The sequence below is a fragment of the Leopardus geoffroyi genome, chromosome A3 (genome assembly GCF_018350155.1).
Source record: "Leopardus geoffroyi isolate Oge1 chromosome A3, O.geoffroyi_Oge1_pat1.0, whole genome shotgun sequence".
Lineage (NCBI taxonomy): Eukaryota > Metazoa > Chordata > Mammalia > Carnivora > Felidae > Leopardus > Leopardus geoffroyi.
This window is the reverse complement of record NC_059336.1, coordinates 16153410-16174902: the sequence shown is the minus strand read 5'-3', so window position 1 is coordinate 16174902 and position 21493 is coordinate 16153410. Positions and strand designations below refer to the sequence as shown.

At 40.3% G+C, this 21493-nt stretch overlaps 1 protein-coding gene across 1 annotated transcript; it reads right to left on the bottom strand.

The window, feature by feature from the left end:
• Positions 1-38: 38 nt before the first annotated feature.
• On the bottom strand, positions 39-21410 carry SERINC3 (serine incorporator 3). Its single transcript, XM_045444494.1, has 10 exons — positions 21244-21410; positions 15284-15445; positions 14481-14674; positions 13056-13135; positions 12259-12396; positions 9538-9707; positions 8677-8767; positions 7690-7870; positions 3380-3607; positions 39-2753 (listed from the first exon to the last, which is right to left on the bottom strand). The coding sequence occupies exons 1-10, from the start codon at positions 21280-21282 to the stop codon at positions 2615-2617; spliced, it is 1422 nt and encodes a 473-aa protein (XP_045300450.1). The 5' UTR covers positions 21283-21410; the 3' UTR covers positions 39-2614.
• Positions 21411-21493: the final 83 nt, after the last annotated feature.

Here is a 21493-nt window from a genome sequence, read left to right as displayed (position 1 = left end):
AGGAAATTTGTTATTTCAAATTAATATCAAAGTTATCATCATGAGAAAAAATAAGAACTTTATTGGACTCTGTTACACTTATTTTACAATTTAGTATTGCTTTATTTTGCATTACATAAGGTGGGGATGTTACACCGTCATGTTTTTGACGTTCGGGACCTTTAAAGGTCTTAATCTGGCTATCCTTGCTATTAAGGAAAAGTGGGGTGTCTGCTATACACTGGCAAAGCAAAGGGCTAAACCCCCCCTTTTTGCCCCCCAACTCCCTTGCTACTCTATCTCTATACCTTGATAGAAAGCACTCTTTTAAAACATGGTGGTTCCAACAATTCCTGGCAAGTGCTGCTTCCCTACCCCATCCCCCAACCTCCATCCCAACTGAGATTGTGCCCTTTGTGTCCTACCTGTTTAACTCTGTAAGAACACCTTAAATCTGGCCTCCGTCAGACCGTGGCTGAACACCTCTCACCTGTGAATGCTGTCTAGTCTCATTTTAGCCCACGGCCAGACCAGCAGCTACCACTCGAGTGTTTACAATGCACTGAGCACTTTGCAGAGTAACTTTACACTTTTAAACAATCTTATGTACTAGGTACTATTTTTTATTCAAACGAGGAAAATGCTGAGGCTCAGACAGAGTCACACAGATAGTCACCGGCCCAAGGTCATAAAGCATAGTATGTACTCAATAAATATTAGCCGCCCAGTTTGACAGACAGAAATGGCAAAGCTGGATACAAACCCCAACAGTCTGACTTCCAAGCCTATGTTCTTAGCCATTCTTAAGGGACCAACTCCACCCTTCTGGTACAATTTGTTCCTCTTCTTGTCTCTCACCATAGAAATGGAACCCCACGGACTCAGAAGATTGAAACCAGCATCACTCCAGAATCTGCCTCTCCCTGTATCTAATCAATTGCCAGTTTTAAAATTTTAATTACTGAGTAGCTCAGCTGTCGATTTCTCCCCATCCTCATTTTCACTCCTCTGTTTCAAATGGTACGTGGCCTGCCCCGGTCTCATCTCTAAATGCCTTCTCTACGTGTCAGCCGCAGTGACTGAAGACCATTTGTTTACGTCACTATGAATATGCTCCCTGCTGCTCTCAGTGTAAGGTTCAAACTCTTCAGTGTGGGTTGCGAACCCCTTCGTGACCCAATCCCTGCCTCTTCTCCCCATTCCAGCCTTACCGAATGGGTTTTCATCTCCCTGCCTTTGACGTGCAGTTCTGTCTACCCCTCGGCAATGCCAGCCCACTTCTCCAATTCTCTCTCAGCTAGCTCCTAACAATCCCTGGCCTAGATGCCACTTCTTCCAGGAAGCCTACCAGGACAACCCCCCCCCCCCACCCATCACCCCAGGCACCTCTCCTTTGGGTTCTCCGCAATTCCTCAATCACAGCACTAATCACACCATGCTGTACACCTGTCAGCTCATTTTTGCCCTCCTCTAAACTTTAAGTCCAAGATGGCAGAGCTGGTGTCTGTCACGAGTAAAGTTGTATCCTCGAACCTGACAGAGCCTGGTACGGAACAGACCGTTCTATTCTACCTCCTTGTGTGCTACCTCTCCTGAAGAAGTTTCCTGACGGTGCCTGCCTGCCTTGTCTCTCATCTATGCAAGTGTCTTACCCAGGGAAGATTATTAGTACAATTTTTGGATGAGTTCAAGCCTTTACTTACTAGCCAGACCTTACGTTTTAGAAGGGACAGGCACATTCTGCTCAATGCTTGATAAATCCGACTGCCCATATAGGTCTAAAAAATATAGGATGGCTGCTAACTCATAAAAGCTGTAAAAAAAGGGGGGGGGGGATCCTTCAAAGCTTAAGTCTCCATTTTAATCAAATAACTTTATAGTGCAAATATAATGAATTCACATGCATTTACTTTTACATACTCATATAACAAGATAGGTACATTGACCTAAAGTCGCACTGTTTTCCCAAGTGAATCTTCATTTTAACCAAACCTACAAAGCGCTTATAGAAAGCACTTCTGGCAAAGCTATAATCGCGCAGCATCAATGCTGTAGTGTAAAACACGAATTGAACAAACTCAAGCTGTAGAAGCAGTAGTCACGTCAGCCACCCTGCTCTTCTGGGGAAGGACCCGCACACACACTCCTCCCCAAGTACTATGATGCTACACATAGTAGGGGTTTAAGGACCGAACAGAGTGTTTGCATCACACAAGTAAAGACTTCACAGAGGAAACCCGTCATAGAAATGGTGGTTTTTGTGTTCGTTTTTTGCTTTTTAAGGATACTGCAATAGAAATATATTAACGATTGGCCTCAAATATCCAACATTTTTCTTACATTTTAAATCAAAGTTGTAGGATCCTATAGGTCTCAATAAAGAACTCTTCACAGCACAGCTGTGGTTCACTTTAAAACGCAAAATGTTCCCTTTGCGATATATCCTTACAAATAAACATAATATACATATAAATGAAAAGTTCAGATCCTGCATCAAGCATTACTCTATCTTGCCCTCTGATACAAACCTGGATATAGTCAAATTTGCAAACTGTTCACTTAATATTTTAGTTGAAGCAAAAGTAAAATAGATATGGGCTTTCAGCAAAGCAGACCTTTATGAATTCTCAGAGGCTCAGCTGAAGTCACGATTGGTGAGGACGAGTGGAGCCACAAGGGTCCAGACATAAAGGAGGAGGCAGACCCAGCTGGAGCTGATCTTGACCCACACGGCTGGCCACTTGCTGGTCATGCTCTGGAACTTTGCATCGGGGCTAAGAAAACAGAAGACAGTCAAGTAAAGGAGCCTGTTATCAGTATCCAGCAGCCCCCTGGCCAAAGCCAAGGAGGAGGCTGACACTACTCTCTAGTAAGGTTCTAGGAGGAACTTGAGAAAGCTGCTATTATTACTTTTTTATAAGCAGGGGACTCTGCCTCTCAAAGAGCTTTTATCTTCTTGCTAGCACGAAGAACTCGGACTACCGTATCCCCTGAGCAAAGTTCTTTAGGAACGTCTAGCTATTCTAGATATTGGCAAAAGTCTACATTGAAATGGCATCCCTCAAACTTGCCTTCTGTATCACATCATTACTTTGACCGGAATACTCTATATGGCCACATACAGAGGTAAATTAGTAAACAAAGATGGGTCAGGCTGCTTTATGTCATGATTTTCTCTCTCAAGTAACTCAAGTCTGGAAGGGGTCTCCATGATTTGTACTGTAAGAACTCCAACTGGATTTTAAATCCAATAGGAGAAAAACTCAAAGGCACTTCAGAAAAGAGCACTGAACACAACTTCATGATATGGACAAGACAAGGGGGTTCTGGGGTCAAGCAATGGATGGAGATTTTCAAGGGGGCCAAGTGGTCTTCCACCTGGTTAGTCTGTGCCTCCTACCTGTGCCAACTGGTCAGGGTCATCATGATGTACAAGGAAGCCAAGGAGAGCATGAAGTGGAATAAGAAGTAGCTGTACTGCACTCCTTCCTTCTCATTGTCCACAGCCCGCCGAGGCTGTCCATCTTCTTCATCACTGCCACCATTGGTGGTTGTATCACGGAGGATCACGCTGTCACTTCCTGACAAGGTCAGCTTACTTACTTGGCTATTGTTGGAAGTGCGGATGCTGGAAAGTGATCCAAAAGAAGACAAATCAGGAAGGGGCTAGGAGGTGAATTGCTGCCATTGGCCTATATACATGACGGTTATTCCTGAACTACTATTGGGGACTGAAGGCCTTCTGGAGGGCTACCTGTCATCACAAGACAGCAGGGGTGGGGGCACCTGGCTGGCTTACTCAGTAGAGCACGCGACTCTTGATCTCAGGGTTGTGAGTTCAAGACCCACATTCAATGTAGGGATCACTTAAAAATAAAATCTTAAAAAAAAAAAAAAGTACTTTTATCAGTTACTACTTGATGGCTTAACTGCTTAGGAGTTTTCACTATGCTCTCAATGTCTGCTTCCATGACTTCACAAGTGCCTCTTCTATGCTTGGAATACACCACCCACAAACTTTCTCCCAGCTAACTTACTTATCCTTCAGTTCTCTATATGCCACATCTTCTAGAAAGCCTTCCCTGACATCAGTTCATCACCAGGCTGGGTTAAAATCCCACAGCTCCTTATGCTTCCCTCTGCTGTAGCACTTACCATGCCTGTCTTTCTTGCTAGTCCTAGAACTCCTCAACAACAACGACCGTAGTCATCTCTGCGTTTCTAACAGCAGATGCTAACTGTGTGTTAAATGACTGAATTAAAAAAAAAAAAAAAAGTACATACAACTAAAGGACAAGAACCACACAATCATCTCAACAGACATAGGAAGAGCATTTGACTAAAATCTAATAATGCCTTTTCCTGATAAAAACACTCAACCTAGGAATAGAGAACTTCCTCAAACTGATAAAGGGCATCTATGAAAAACCCAGAGCAGACATGCTTAATAGTGAAAGACTAAAAGCTGTCCTGCTAAGATCAGGAACAAGACAGGTAGTCTACTGTCCCCATTTCTATTCAACGTGGTACTGGAGGTTCGAGTCAGAGTAATTAGGCAAGAAAAGGATAAAAGCATCCTGATTGGAAAAGTAGTAAAATGATCTCTACTTGCAGATAACTTGACCTTGTACATGGAAAACCTTAAGGAATACACATACTATTAGAATCAATAAATAATCTTGCAGGACACAAGATCAATATACAACAATTCTATGTCTATACATTAACAATGAACAACCTAAAAGACAAATTAAGAAGACAATCTCCCTATGGGGCATCTGGGTAGCTCAGTTGGTTAAGCATCCAACTTCAGTTCAGGTCATGATTTCATGGCTTGTTAGTTCGAGCCCTGCATCAGGCTCTGTGCTGACAGCTCAGAGCCTGGAGCCTGCTTCAGATTCTGTGTTTCTTCTCTCTACCCCTCCCCCACTCACTCTCTCTCTCTCTCTCTCTCTCTCAAAAATAAACATTAAAAAATTTTTTTAATTAAAAAAAAATCGAACTTATAATACTTAGAAATGCAAAAAAAGATGCTTAAGACTTGTATGCTAATAACTCTAAACCACTGATAAGAAACTGAAGACTTAAATGAAACATCCTATGTTATAAACTAGAAGCCTTAATAGTGTTGAGATAGTAATACTCCCCAAGTTGACGAACAGATTCAATGCAATCCTTATTTAAATCTCAAACTGACAAGCTAAACCCAAAATTTACATAGAAATGCAAGGGACTCAGAATATTCAAAACAATCTTGAAAGAGAACAAATTTGGAGGACTCACGCTTCCTGATTTCAGAACTTAGTACAAAGCTACAGTAATCAAAACTGTGTGGTACTAGAATAAGGATAGATACACAGATCGATGAAACAGAATTACAAGTCCAGAAATAAACCATTACATTTATGGTCAATGGATTTTTGACAAGGATACCAAGACAACTCAATGTTGGAAAGAATGGTCTTTTCAACAAAGGGTGCTGAGCCAAGTAGATACCCACACATGACGGAATGAAGCTGGACCCCTTACTCAAGTCATATATAAAAACAATAAAAAGACAAATAACCCAATTTAAGAGTAGGCAAAAGATCTAAACAGACATTTCTTCAGGATATACAAATGGCTAACAAGCACATGAAAAGAATGCTCAATATCATTAGTCACTGGGAAAACACAAATCAAAACCGTAATGGAATGCCACTTCACATCCTCTAGAATGGCTACAACAAAAAAAAAGACAATTACAGTATTTTGATTAAGAACTGATGAAACTGGAAGACTCATACATTGCTGCTGGGACTGTAACATGATGTAGCCACTTTAGACAATACTTTGGCAGCCCGGCCATTCTACAACTAGGTATGTATCCTAGAAAATTTAAAGTGTACATCCACACAAAAAACTTGCACACATATATTCATAGCAGCATTATTCATGCTAGTCCCACAGTGGAAACAACCCCAAAACGTCCATCAACTGATAAAGGATAAACAAAATGTGGTATATATGCACACAACAGAGTATTATTTCCAACAATAAAAAGGAATTAAGTACTGATATGTCATAACATGGATGAACCTTGAAGACATTATACTAAGTAAAAAAAAACAGTCACAAAAGACCACATATTTTATGATTCCATATATACGAAACATTGGAATAAGCAAATTTACAGAGACAAAAGGAGATTCATTTCTGCCAAGGACTGGAGCGGGAGGGAATAGAAAGGTGACTGCTAATAAGCATGGTTTCTTTTGGCAAAATAAAATGTTCTAAAACTGATTGTGGTGATGGTTGCACAATCCTGTGAATAGACTAAAAACCTGAGTAGTATAATTTAAAAGGGTGAATTTTATAGTATGGAAATTATATCTCAAAAGCAATACACAACACGTTAGGCCAAAAGCAAAACAAACCAAAAAGATCAGACAATATAACAAACACATGAGCACAGCTGTGTTCCCATACAACTTTATTCGCAAGAATAGGCAGCCAGCACAAGGGCTGTAGTGTGTCAATCCGTATTTTAAGCAAGCATCAAAAAAAAAAAAAAAAAAAAAAAAGATAAATCTACACAAAATGTGGAAAGCTGTCCAAATTATAACAACAACGTTCATATCTGAGAATACTACATGTATTTATATGGTACATCCCTAATTGATTTTAAGTTATTATTTATCAAGTGATGTCATGTATATAACTATATATAAAACTGTGTATAATTCTACAGATACAAATAGATTGACAGACACTTAAGTATAAGCAAAGGGGAAAAGTGAACTATTATGTACCATATAATGTTAACCATGGAAGAGGTAAATTTGGAGTGAGGATACTTTCATTCTCCACTTTATACTTTTCTCACTTGTTGTTAATTTACATAAATATATCCTTGCCCACTTTTACCTCATATTTTTAATTATTAAAATAACATATGCTATTATGCAGAAAATACCAACAAAAATGGGTAAGAAATGAATCACCTTTTATCTATACATTTGCTTATTCCAATGTTACGTATATAGGAGTGCAAAGTGCTAAAATAGGTTATATCTGAGCTCTTGGATTAACTAGAGACTTTAAAATTAGCTGTAACAGAATTCTGTTTTTTGTGTTTTTTTTTTAAGTTTATTTTGAGAGAGAGAGAGTGAGTGTGCGTGCACGCATGGGAGTGGGGGGGTTGGAGTGAGGGAGAAAGGGAGAGGGAGAGGGTTAGGCAGAGAGAGGGAGGGACAGAAACCCAGGCAGGCTCTGCGCTGACAGTGCAGAGCCCGACTTAGGGCTCGAACTCACAAGCTGTGAGATCATGACCTGAGATCCAGAGTCGGACACTTAACTGACTTAACTGCCACCCAGGCACCTCTGTAATTGTTTATTTTTTTTACAATGATCAGGAAATAAAGATTTTCTTACAAAAAAATATCAACCAGAGCCATTACTCTAGTTGATCTAGGGTCAGATGAAGACTTTATCCTCTAGTGAAAGAGAAGGTATCTCTATGTCAGTTTGGAAGGAATTATTTGATGAGACAATTTACTGGGCTTTAAGAAATATCCATGGCTGGGTAACTGAGGCGAGTCAAGGGCTTCCCATAAAGAAGAGTTAAATTGTTGTTTTTAATTCCTCACACTGCTTTTTGAAAAGAAAATAGCTTCTTTGCTCTATTATTAACTGTCCTAAGAATCTTGTCCCAAGTACTTTTTAACTTACCTAGAATACAAAAGGCAGAGAACAAAGCCTGCCAGCCCAATAAAATTCTCTAGATCCAGAAAATGCCCACTCTTTGAGGGCGGACCAGAGGTAGGGACTACAGCAGTTGAATTTCCAGGAGCCAAAGTTGGTGCGGTCATGTGTGTAACAATGCTGAACAGGCCAGGGTTGCAGGAACGATCTGAAAATGGAAAATTTATTATCCTTAGAACTCTTCTTGTTCCAGGAAACGATTTGAGGGATATGCTCACACATTTATTCAGTCATGATGTATAGCATCAGACTGCTATACTTAAAAGAACCTGGAAACTTAGACATATTTGTGTTGCAATCAGTGACTTAGTTTTAGAAAAAAAGATGCAACAAAATATTTGTCAAATTTCATAAATGTCAATCTTCATTTTACAGATTTTGAAGTTTACTGGCAAATCTTTTTGCGTCTCTAGTTTTACAAAGGCTTTAAGCGCAAGGAATTTTTCCTTAGTTTTGTTTTTACATAGTTAAATAGGAGTACAAAAACAGTAAGTTGAGTCATCATTGCAAGGTCTGCAGTAACTGTTTTCCTTTAAAACAAGTCCACAGAATACCCTATTAAGTGAGACACAATGCAAAGGAGATTTCTCACAGTCATTTCTTCTAGAGCTTTAACACCAAAGTGAAATTCAATTAAAAAATGCTACAGAGGGCCAAAACAATGTTGCCTTGTCCAACTCTTAACTAGTCTGACTTAGTCTAAGTTCAGGGAAAAGCTTAGACTGTATAAAGGACTGTGGTCCTTCAGGCTATCAGCTATGAACAGCTAAGAACAGACATGAAGAATAAAACTTGAAATGTAAGTATCTGCATCATAGTGAACACTGTACACTGGAGTGAACTTTTTTGTTTGTTCGCCTGTTTAATGTTTGCTCTACCTCTAGTTTTGCACCTGCCAAGAGTAATTTCCTACTTTCTTCTCATCAAATGAATGTGCTATCGACATTCCCTTACCAGGTTCATTGGACATGGCTGACCAGGTGAGGTACATGGTGTACAGGGTGATGAGAGAGGACTGCAAGAGACCAGAACGAGGCTGGTGTTCCTGTGAAATCAAAAAGAAAACAATGCCACAGGAACTGCAAGGGCTGGCTTCCTAAAACCCAGTGGATTTCCCTAGGCTCCCCTGAAATACTATTAACTGAGAACCTGCTGATTCTACTTGACAGCTGAAAGATGAAAGGTAACCTGTCAGTCTGAGTTAGCCTGAAAAAGACCCGAGAAAGAGGAACCATGTACTATTGGTTCTCAACGGATGTCATAGTCCTGGAATTCCTGTATATCCCACAGGGGCTTGATTTACTAGTCCCTTGGTGTAGGAGAATCTAAGTTTAGCTACCAGGTGATCCATCATCTCTCTGCAACTTCAGCTTTTTCATTTTTGAAAGGAGAGGCGATGTCTCATATTCTTTTCATATTTCTCATCTACAACTCTACGAATTTTTTAAGTATGGTTTTTAAATGGTGAAACTTGCACACTTGAGTTTTATTTTTAAATACTAAAAGCAATGATTTTCTAGTTTAATATCTTGGCTAAGGTTTCCTAAGAATCACTCACAATGTAAAGTATTTTATAAGAGCTATAAATTTTCAGGTTACCTAGGGTTGTTTTTTTTTTTTTTTAAATGACAGGGAAATTATTCACTCAATGGCACACTTTACAGTTACTAAGTTATAATTATAAAGACTTCATCATAATATGGGAAAATATTTAAGTACATAATCTTAAACATAAACTCACATAAAAGATTATGTCAGTTAAAGTTTAGCATTAATTAAAAATCTGTCACAGGAGGACGAAGCAGAAGACCATACCTGAATTTTTGGGTGGATGGATATAACAGAAACCACAACGCAAAGGACCAAATTAATACTAATGAAGAACTTGTTCTCCGTGCAGCCATCCGGTTTGGTGTAGTATGTATAGAATAACCCGACAAACACGACTGACAGGATATAACAGATGCTTGTGACTGAGAGTAAAGCTAGAAAAAGGGAAGCCAACATGAATGCTCGTGATTGTAATAAACTTTTCTAATGAAGACCAATTGTCTTCTACTCCATATAAAAATAAAGACACATTATTTTATTGTTAGGGTGGTCAACATCTTACAGAAAAATTACAGAAGACCCAAGGCTGATGTTTCAGACAGCATTAGAGGCAGCTCAATGTTAAATTCAAAAATCCACCAAGCAACTGAATTCACTTCCTAGACTACCTTACTTGATTCCATGGGTTGAAAAACCAGACATGTGATCATTCCAGCTAGAGTAAACTCCAACTGTATGCAAAGTAATGTTCATTACAAGCCTTTCTTAGGAACCTACAAAACTTCTGGGCTGTCAAACTGGCTGAGGTCCAGTAAGCTAGATGCCAGGGATGGTGTTAGCAGAAAACAATGGACAGGCATCTTTTATGATGTTTGTCCTCTGCAGCTACTGGCCACATAAACCTGTTTCCTGTCACTGTGAGACCACATCATTGTGGGAAAGTGGTATATTTGCTCTTTTTAAGTACCTAAAATAATATTCCTTTCTGTTCACATGGACAATCAACAATTAGCTGTGTAACTCTGAAAATTAGAAAACATGACAGAGTAACAGTATGCTCAGACCAACTACAGCAACATTGAGCTCAATTAACTTATACTTAATTCACAGCAGACTTATTTGAGAAAACTAGTTTCCATTTATCATAATCTCCATGGATTTTGCATGTTTAAAATTAAATGATGTATATATTACTATCAAATGATAATGTATATTAAATTATTAGCATAGTTCCTAATGTTTTTCCATAAGAACATGCAAGATTTCTCTACTTTTTAGTTACTCCAAAGTATGGCAAATGCTCAGCTCATTATCAAATTCTTCTAAAGTTGAGTGAGTCCAAATGAATTATAAAAAATGGAAGTAAATAGAGGGGCACCTGAGGGGTTCAGTTGGTTAAGTGTCTGACTCTTGATCTCGACTCAGGTCATGATCTCATGATTCGTGAGACTGGTTCATGAGATTGAGGCCTGTGCTGGCCTCTGCACTGACAGCATGGAGCCCACTTGGAATTCTCTCTCTCCCTCTCTCTCAAAATAAATAAATAAACTTAAAAAAAAAAAAAGTCTGGAAAGACATAGACTAGTATGTTAACAGTGAGTATTAATTACTGAAGAGTTGGATTATGGGGGAATGTTTTCTTTTGTGATTTTTGGTTTTCCGAGTTCTTGACACAGAGCAGCTATTACTTTTTATTTTTTTAGTGTTTATTTTATTTTTGAGAGAGAGACAGTGTGTGAGTGGGGGAGGGGCAGAGAGAGAGGGAGACACAGAATCTGTGCTGTCAGCACAGAGCCTGACGTGGGGCTCAAACCTGCAAACTGTGAGATCATGACCTGAGCCCAAGTCAGACGCTTAACCGGCTGAGCCACCCAGGCGCCTCGCTATTACTTTTATAATGGGTGGAGGGGCAGGAGCTGGGAATCTCACAACTACTATTTTTTTTAAATGAGGTATGGCTGGGTCATTGCCCCTAGTAAGGAGAGAACTCAACTCCCACCCCATTGTTACAAGCTGTATATCCTATTTCCACCCTAGAAATTTTAAGTGCCCTTTTTCTACCAGAAAGCTTTTACAAGGGGTGTGAGTCATATTCTGAATAAAGCAGTAAGGACTGTTCACTTCTATCTGCCTGAGGGATGTGGGCAGATGACCTGTATGTATAACCCACCTGAATCCCGTCTATGGCAACAAGGAAATCAAAACCAAAACTACATCACTATATACAACTGTTTATCTAAACACATCTAATTACATTATAAATCTCAAAATAAATGAATTGAGAGAAGCCAATGATTTATGTTACCTGTGCTTCCTCCTTCTAGTAATGTATACAATTCAGAACTGACTTGGGGCGCCTGGGTGGCTCAGTCGGTTAAGCCTCCAACTTCAGCTCGGGTCATGGTCTCACAGTTCTTGAGTTCGAGCCCTGCGTCGGGCTCTGTGCTAACAAACAGCTCGGAGCCTGGAGCCTGCTTCAGATTCTGTATCTCTCTCTCTCTCTCTCTCTCTCCCTCCCCTGCTCATGCTCTGCCTCTCTCTATCTCTCAAAAATAAATAAATGTTAAAAAATTAAAAAAAAAAAAAAAAAAAGAACTGACTCAACTGGAAAACTGTAGTTTTTAAAAAGTCAGCTCTCATTTGGAAGTTTATATATTTAAATCAACGAAGATTTTTACTGCACATCCTATTTATTTTTTTGTTTCAAGTTTTTATTTAAATTCTAGTTATTAACATATATGACAATATATGATAACAACATATATGGTAATTCTAGTAGAATTTAGTGATTCATCATTTACATACAATACCCAGTGCTCAACACAAATGCTCTCCTTAATGCCCGCCTCCATTTAGCACATTCCCCCACCTACCTCCCCTCCAGCAACCCTCAGTTGGTTCTCTATAGTTAATAGTGTCTAACGTACATTGTGTTTAATGTAGCATAATGCAGTATGGCTCTTATAGGTGAGTTCAGATACTTACCAGCATACCAACACCTTGGATTTCCTTCTTCCATTCGATTTACCCATGATTCATTCAAAGAGTGAGCAAAGTCTACCAACAGCACTAGCTGGATGAGGATGAACAAAAAGGCCCCTACCATGCCAACAACAAACCAGGCTACAAAGCAAAAGAACAAAGGTATTCTTAACCACAGGAGTAACATTTCAGAATATCACTGTCCAACATTTTAAAACAATTTCAATTCAAGTAAGAGGTGGTAAAGAATATTCTGTCTCCAGCAGCACAGTAAAATTATTCCAAATCCAAACTCAAAGGCATTCTCTGAGAAGTGTTATGTTGGGTTTCAGACCTTTTAAAACTTGTTCTAGCTTGTGCCAAGGGGAGCCTGGGATCTGACATTCCAAATGGTACAATAAGCATTTTCCTTTATTTTACAAGGGGAAAAAAAAATCACAGTGGAAATCCACAGAAGTCACTTGATGTTATGGTAAGAAAGCAGATTAAGACAGGGATATGAGCACATATGAGTTCCTACAGGTCCCTATGTTGACAAGCTCTCTGATTAACTTAGTACTGCCAAGTGAGAAGGTAAGCTATATTAAGACACTGGCAAAATATGGTTCCAGCTGAGAAGTGGGCTGAATGCCTCCTGGGTTTATACAATTAATTACTATCTTAATATTAGTACTGAGTCATATAGTTGAATACCACTTCATTCAATTGCCAGTTCTGCAAAACCAGTAATGAAAATGTAGCTTAAACTCCATCATTTGTAGAGTCTGTGTATATTATGATTAACCCCCTTAGTAGCATACCTGTGGCAAAATGGCCCCCAGGGATGTAGAAAGAGCCAACCATGATACCAACAATGGCAGCAATTTTGAAGAACCAAAACCTATTAAAATATAAAAAAGTGCATTTATGAAATGTTAATTTTTGCTCTTATGCTGAGAAAAGTGAATTTCTGAAATGCAAAAATAAAGACTCAGCATTTCCAACATGATTGTCTGGGCTTATCCCTCCATTTGATATGAAGCTGTTTCACTCAATCTTTCATACAATTTAAAGACAAACATTAGCCCAGAGAACAAATCATTCATAGATGTAAGAGAAAAACACATAACTTAAGAATTTCCCTACATTTAGCAATTAAAGGTAGGAATTTTTCTAGAATTCTGGGGCATTCTAAACTAACAATGTTAGCTAAATATGAAGCAACTAATTATTGGATCCAGGAAAAAGTTATTGTCTAATCCTTCTTTCACAATACAGGACCTAAGTGCCTTGTGCCCACAATCACACAGTTCATCACTGGCAAAGCCAGGACCAAAGCTGGCTTTCAGTTCATGATCTTTAAAGAGTGCCTTGTATGGCAGAGTGAAAAGAATCAGGCTTTGGAGCTGGACAGACCTGAGTTTCAATCCTACCTCTAACTCTCACTGGCTCAGAAATCTCAGACACTCCAATCTCTCTGAAGTTCAGTTACTGCATCTATAAAAAGGGGATTATGATACATATAAAGTTTACAGAACTTTCAGTCTTCAAATAAGAATTATTTGAAACCGGGGCGGCTGGGTGGCTCGGTTTAAGCATTCGAATCTTGATTTCGGCTCAGGTCATGATCTTGCGGTCCAGGGTTCGAGTCCCACTTTGGGCTCTGTGCTGACAAGTGTGGGGCCTACTTGGGATTTTCTCTGTTTCTCTCTCTCTCTCTGCTCCTCCCCCATTTGTGCATTCTCGCTCTCTCTCAAAATAAATAAATTAAAAAAAAAAAAGAATTACTTGAAACTAAGAGGAACTGGGGGCAGTCAGGAATGGAAAACGACAGATGTGTAAATCAGTGATCCAGTTTATTTTTCTGTATACTGTTTAATGTATCAGGTACATTTTTCTCTTTTAACAATAAAAAGTGTATGTGTCTGTGTGTGTGCAGTGCCTGGCACAGTGCGTGAACTGTTTTCACGGGTGTTTGATAAAAATCTAGGAACCTGAAACAAAGGTATTAAAAGAAAGGACAAGATTTTCCTCATCCCCTCTACCCTCTCTGTGCTACAGAGCTCCAACTGGAAATAACACTGAAACAACCTCACATGTACAATAGGTCAGAAACAGATCAAAAATATATGTGGGCCACCGATTCATACACTCTACTGCTTCCATCCGAATAGCAACATTAACTGCTCAACAGGAGGATCCACACCATAATATAGCAAGTAAATAATAAAATAAATTGTACATACCCATTGTGTACTGCTGCTCTGGGATCTTTACTTGTTTTTACTTTTAACATGAGCAGAGAGAAGACAAAGAAAAAGATGGCCAAGGCAAAGTTGATCCGATATACAGCTTTATAACCAACCAGCACGTCGCAATCTTGATCTGCCTTTATATCAGCCACCTTGATTTTAAACCCCCCTTCACAGAATCCAGGGATCTGGAAAAAGCAATTGCAATGTTATGGCAATATCCACATTTAAACGAAGATTCTATCCCATCACAAAAAAGCCTCGATTTCTAAAACTGACTGCTTCAACAACCGCAAGACTGTCCTGTGGGACTTCACTTTTTGCCTTCCAATTCACTTGCAACCTTATCACCAAACAGTAGAAACAACTTGTATTTTGCAAATAAAAGTGAAGTGCTCTTTTCTTATTGATGAGGTTATCTCCCATTTTGCCACAAAGTTTCATGGCAACTGACTCCTTCCACAGGTGAAGGTCGAGTCTAGGTAAATGTTTAAATCTGAAACATACATGGAAAGATAATGTTTTCGTGTCACTCTTTTAATATCGTTCTCTGAGTTGTGACATGAGATTCTGAAGATGTTCGTTCTGACGACCTTTATTTCTGGAAAAGGACTAACCCTTTCATAGTCTATGTCTTGACTATACCCAAAAGTAATTTAAAAACCCAACAATTACAATGAACTTGACTGAGTTTTACAATGGTGAAAAGTTGGGACGTTAATCACAACTAAAATTGTGCCAACTGTAAAAATAATACAAATAACCAGCACATTAAGGCCACTGTTACTTCTCCTTACCTTCTTCAGCTGAGACTCCATCCCTTCTGTCAGCATGATACAGGACACAGCAGCGCCCAGGAAGAGAATGAAGGCGTAGATGAGGCGGGTCACCGTGGAATTCTTACTATTGGGGCAGCAGCTACACAGCAGACATGATGCACCACTGCAGAGGCACGGAACCTGCGACAAGCACACCACAGCCATGTGAGACCTCTTTCAGTGGACCTCTTCGTGTCGTAAGTGTCACAGAGCAGAAGATGAGGAGTTCGGCCAGGTTTTCGCAGCTTTACCTGAAGACAGTTATAGCTGGGAGGAGGAAGTGATTAAAAGCACGGATTCTGGAGTCAATATTATTTCTGTCACTCTACCTCAGCAAGTTACATAAGCTTAGCTTATTTCTCCCTCTGTAAAATAGACTCAATAACAGAATCTTCCTCCCCCACACATTGCTGTATGAAATGAGTACTCAACACAGGCCTAAAACATGGAAGGTGCCCAGTATATGTTAGTTATATTCACACAGAGAGTATACTTTATTGAAAAACAGTATATATTAATACTGAGAAGAATAGGGGCTCCTGGGTGGCTCAGTCGGTTGAGCATCCGACTTCGACTCAGGTCATGATTTCACAGTTCGTGAGTTCAGGCCCCACGTCGGGCTCTGTGCTGACAGCTCAGAGCCTGGAGCCTGCTTTGGGTTCCGTGTCTCCCTCTCTCTCCCATCACCAACCCCCCCCCCCCACAACTTGTGCTCCTCCTCTCTCTCTCTCTCTCTCTCAAAAATGAATAAACGTTAAAAAAATTTTTTTTTTAAATACTGAGAAAAATAAAAACCTAACTCCACTTGCTATTTAAGGAACCTAGTTACCAAATCTGGTATTATAACATAAAGCAACATTACATGGAAATCATCGTAAATAAGGTTAGCAAGAGCCATTTAGCTCCTTTCGAGAGTAACCTGGAGAGTCCTTACAGAATCACCATTTGACCCAGCAATTCCAGTCCTAAATAGACACCCAAAAGAACCGAAACAGGTATTCAAACAAAAGCCTGTACACGAATGTTCAAAGCAGCACTATTTACAGTTGCCAAAAGGCAGAAACAACCCAATGTCTATCAACTGATGAATGGATACATAAAATGTGGTATATCCACACAATGGAATATTACTCAGTCATAAAAATGAACGAAGTACTGATATATGGTACGACATGGGTGAACCTAGAAAACATCATGCTAAGTGAAAGAAGCCAGACACTAAAGGTCACATACTGTATTTCATTTATCTGAAATATCTGGAATAAATAAATCCAGAGATGGAAAGCATTAGTTTCCAGAGGCTGGATGGGGCGGGGGGGGGGGGGGGGGGGGGGGGGGGGAGTGTGAAGAAATGGGGAATGACTTCTTAATGAGAATCGAGCTTCTCCTTTGGGGAAGGAAAATGTTCTACACTAGACAGTTGTGATGACAGTACAACACTGTGAATGTACTAAATACCACAAAATTACACACTTTAAAATGGTTAGTTTTATATTCTGTGAATTTTACCTCAATTGAAAAAAAGAAAAGTAACCTGGATCTCTGGTGAGCGTTCCAGAGGAAGGCAGAATTTGAGTCATTTTTATGTAGGCTTAATTAGGAAAGTGCTTGAATTGCTTTCACAGGTGACATTAAGTCACATCACAAGGGCAGGCTAAAGTCAGAATCATCAGCAGAAGCAGGAGATGTAAATTGTAGAGGCTGCAGGGCGCCTGGGTGGCTCAGTCGATTAAGCGTCCGACTTCGGCTCAGGTCATGATCTCACGGCTTGTGAGTTCGAGCCCCGAGTTGGGCTCTGTGCTGACAGCTCAGAGCCTGGAGCCTGTTTCAGATTCTGTGTCTCCCTCTCTCTCTCTGACCCTCCCCTGTTCATGCTCTGACTCTCTCTGTCTCAAAAGTAAATAAACATTAAAAAAAAAAAAAAATTGTAGAGGATGCTGGTCTCACAGTATGGTCCCAGTCTTTACTTTTTATAGATGGTACCTTGCGTGGCCTTTATCATGGTTTTGTGTGATCTGGAGCAAGACGTTAAGCTTCTTAAAAGCCCAGTTTTCTCATCTGTAAAAATGGGCATTAACACCACCTACCCAGTTACTGCGTGAAGAATGAGCTAGTATCAGGGATATCCAGCAAGTAGCATAATGCCTGACACAGCAGGGGCTCAATATTATCATGGTAGCCATTAACATTTGTTACCACAACAACCATGGGAAATTGATCACCCAGATTCAGTATCCAATTCTTAACTATAATCTGGGCCAAAAGACCCAGAGGTCTGTAGCTAGCCAGCGACTGGAACAGAGGTTTTACAGTCAACAACGACACTAATCGCTTCAGGTTTATTTTGTCTGCATCCACACACTCCTGACTCTCTGTAGTTATTTATTTTCTGGCCCATAAGATAATCTCATAATAACTGCCTACTGTTTGTTATGGGTTGAACTGTGTCAAATTAGTATGTCGAAGTCCTGATCCCCAGTACTGGAGAATGTGACCTAATTTGGAAACAGAGTCACTGCAGATGTAATTAGCTAAAATGATGTTATGCTGGAGAAGAGTGGGCACCTAATTAAACATGATTAGTGTCATAAAAAGGAGAATTTGAGCACAGACATGCAGCATGGGAAGAATACCAACTGAAGACGAAGGCAGAGATCTACAAGCCAAGGGATATCAAAGACTGATACAAACCACCCAGAGCTGGGAAAAAGGCATGGAATAGATTCTCTCTCATCACCCTCAGAAGGCGCCAACCCTGTCGACACCTTAATCTCAGACTTCTAGCCTCCAGAAACAGAGAGACAATAAATTTCTGTTGCTTAAGCCACCTAGTTTGTGGTATTTTGTTATCGAGCCCTAGCAAGCTAACATACCTACTTACTTGTTTATAAATATCAGGAGACTTTAAGTACCTTTAGGAGGGACCACCTACTGTTTGTCTCCTGTATCTTTACACAGTAGGTACTCAATCTGTGGAACAAAGCTGTCCTACTGTTATTATCATTTCCCTATCTCAGTATATGACAACTCTATTCTTCCTCTTACTCAGGCCAAAAACCGTGGAGTCATCCTTGATGCCTTCTTTTTTTTCCAAAACCATCACCCAATCTGTGAGCACATCAGCTTTATCCTCAGAATATATATCCAGAATCTTTTTTTTTTTTTTTTTTTTTTAGTTTTTATTTATTTATTTTGAGAGAGAGAGAGAGAGAGAGAGAGAATATCCCAAGCAGGCTCTGCACTGTCAGCACAGAGCCCAACACAGGGCTGAAACTCATGAACTGGAACTCATGAACCGTGAGATCATGACCTGAGCTGAATTGAGGGTCAGACGCTTAACCGATGGAGCCACCCAGGTGCCCCTATATCCAGAATCTGACCACTTCTTAGCAGCCTTAACTATCATGTTGGTCTGAGCCACTACTATCATCACTCACCTGGATTAATTGCAATGGCTCCTGTCTCACTGCTGAAGCGACCCATTCAGAAGCCAGAGTTGGTATAGGTTATTTTAAGATGAAGACATTTGAGATTCAACAGACACGGGAAAAAGCCTTCTTGGAGCTTTCTTCATCTAACTAAAAGCAGCAACTTCTGGGATATGAAGCTGCCATAAACTCTCTCTCCAAGAGTTTTATGGCCATGAAGAAGACAAAAGACCTCTGCACCTACACAAACAAGTATTATCACAAACTTCCTTATCTCCTGTTTGTTCTAAAAACCCACCTGTCTTCTCTAAAGAAACCTATCCTATAAAAGCCCTTTTCTTCTCCCCTATTAAGTTAGGTATATAATAAGCCATATTTTCTAACTACCCTTTTGAGTTATTAATCACTGAATGATGAAAAACATCCTGTGTATATGTGTGTTGCATGTGTACATAGCTCTTTTTTCTTGTGCTAATCTGTCTTTTGTCAGTTTAATTCACAGACCCCCAACCACTAACCTCACAGAGGATGCAAAGAACGTTTTTTCTCCTTTACATTGCTCTCCTCTTTCTTTTTTTTTTTTTTTAATTTTTTTTTAACATTTACTTATTTTTGAGACAGAGAGAGACAGAGCATGAATGCGGGAGGGTCAGAGAGAGAGAGGGAGACACAGAATCTGAAACAGGCTCTAGGCTCTGAGCAGTCAGCACAGAGCCAGACGCGGGGCTTGAACTCACGGACTGCGAGATCGTGACCTGAGCCGAAGTCGGACGCCTAACCGACCGAGCCACCCAGGCGCCCCGCTCTCCTCTTTCTTTTCTACCATCTGTTCTCCACACAACCACCTTGTTAAAACACAGATCAGATCCCATCATTCCTCTTTTCTATAATGGATCCCTCTGTCACTTTAAGAGTAAAAGCCAAAGTCCTTAAATTATCCTACAAGACCAAACAATGGGTTATCTACAGGATTTGGCTGGCTCCCTGCTACCTTTCTGACTTTATTTCCTATTATTCTTCCCTTCCCTCATTCCATTCTCTGCAACACTGCACTTCTTGCTACTCCTGTTGAACAAAAGGGATGAATAAAATATAAAAGCAATTTATAGAGAGAAATGCTTTGATGGCATCAATTCAAATCTTAAGTTTACAACAAAGCCAAAATGTGTTGCACGTTGTTAGGATTAAAAAAAAAAAAAAAAAGACATCTTTGTTTCAAATTACAAATCACTCCTTAATTAATTACCTTCTTAACTATATTTCTTCCTAAATCTATTTTGCAAATAGCCTGACCCACTAGTGGATCATAAAATTCAACCAGGATTTGTTTTAATGTGAAAGAAAAATTGTACAACAGATGGTAAAGGTAAAATTTATTTCATGAAACTTGAGTCTAATTGGGCATATTAAATCGACTACATAAAATTTATTTCTTATTTTGGGTCAAGGTCAAAAAATTGGAAAACCGCTGCTCTCAAGGAACCTGCAAATGACTAAACACCCTTCCGATTTAAGGTCAACAGCCTTAAAGAATGGAAGGGCGCCAGGCTGGCTCAGTCAGAGGAGCATGTGACTCTTGATCTCAGGGTTGTGAGATGGAGCCCTACTAGGTGTAAAGATTACTTAAAATCTTTAAAAAAAAATGGAAAATACACTTTGTCCCTAAGAAATGGTAGCATAATGAGTTGAGATTGAGTCCTTGATCAACAAAATCAGCTGGGAAGTTATGAAACAAAAAAATGATTTTAAAGAATCATGATCCTCAGGGTCAAGTATATGAGGAAACTCACCATATTCTCGTCCCTAGATCCTAAAATTTCCTTTTTAAAATAGGCCGTTTACAACCTACAAAGTGATTCAACCCAATTTATTCACTTTATCCTCACAGCAGCTCTCGAGGTGAGGAACGCTGGAGTGATTATCCTCATGTTACAGGAAGCCAGAGATAAATGCCTTGGACAAGGTCTCAAAATGTTCACGCCATGGCTTCCAATTTTGAATAATAATCCACCAGGCTTTCTTTCCTTTGCACCAGAACTGCATACAGGCCTTGGTTAAAATCCCAGCTCTGCCACATACTCTGTAGCACTGGCAAATCCATGCTATGGGATAAATATATCGTTTAAGCCACCCAAAATTAAACGACGCCACCTTATGAAGGTACTTCGAAAAAAAGCAGAGCGCCCTCGCCCCCGAACTGTCATTCCGCGGTTCAGGTCCCAGCTCCAGAGGAACCCAGAGGCCTGAAGGCTCACGGGGGCGGGGCAATCGAAATTGTAAACAATGACGGCCTGGCCTCCTACGTTCCCCCTACAAACCCGGAAGGCGAGCCACGTGATCCCAATCTCCAGGGGCAATCACGGATTTTGATTTGGACCCCGGATACTCTCTGCAGCCCAGGGCCTGGGCCCACCCACCCCCGGCCAAGGACCGACAGAGTCTGGGCCTGGGACTCCCTGTTTCCCTCCCCCAAACTACACGTCCAACGGAGAGATCAGACCCTGGACTCACCCAGCTGGCGAGGGAGAAGACGCCCAGCACAGCCCCCATGGTGACGCCTGGTGATGGAAGCGGCCGGTCGGTAGGCTTCTAGCGCGGTGGTAACTGCCAGTCGAGGCGTCTCCCCAGAAACGCGACGTTTTCTCAGGCCGGAAACGCGCGAGTTGCGTCATTGAGCGACCCCGCCCACCGCCCTCAGCCGCTGCTGCCCGAGAGAGCCTCTGTCATTGGTAGAGGGAGAAGGCGGAGCTAAATCGACCTG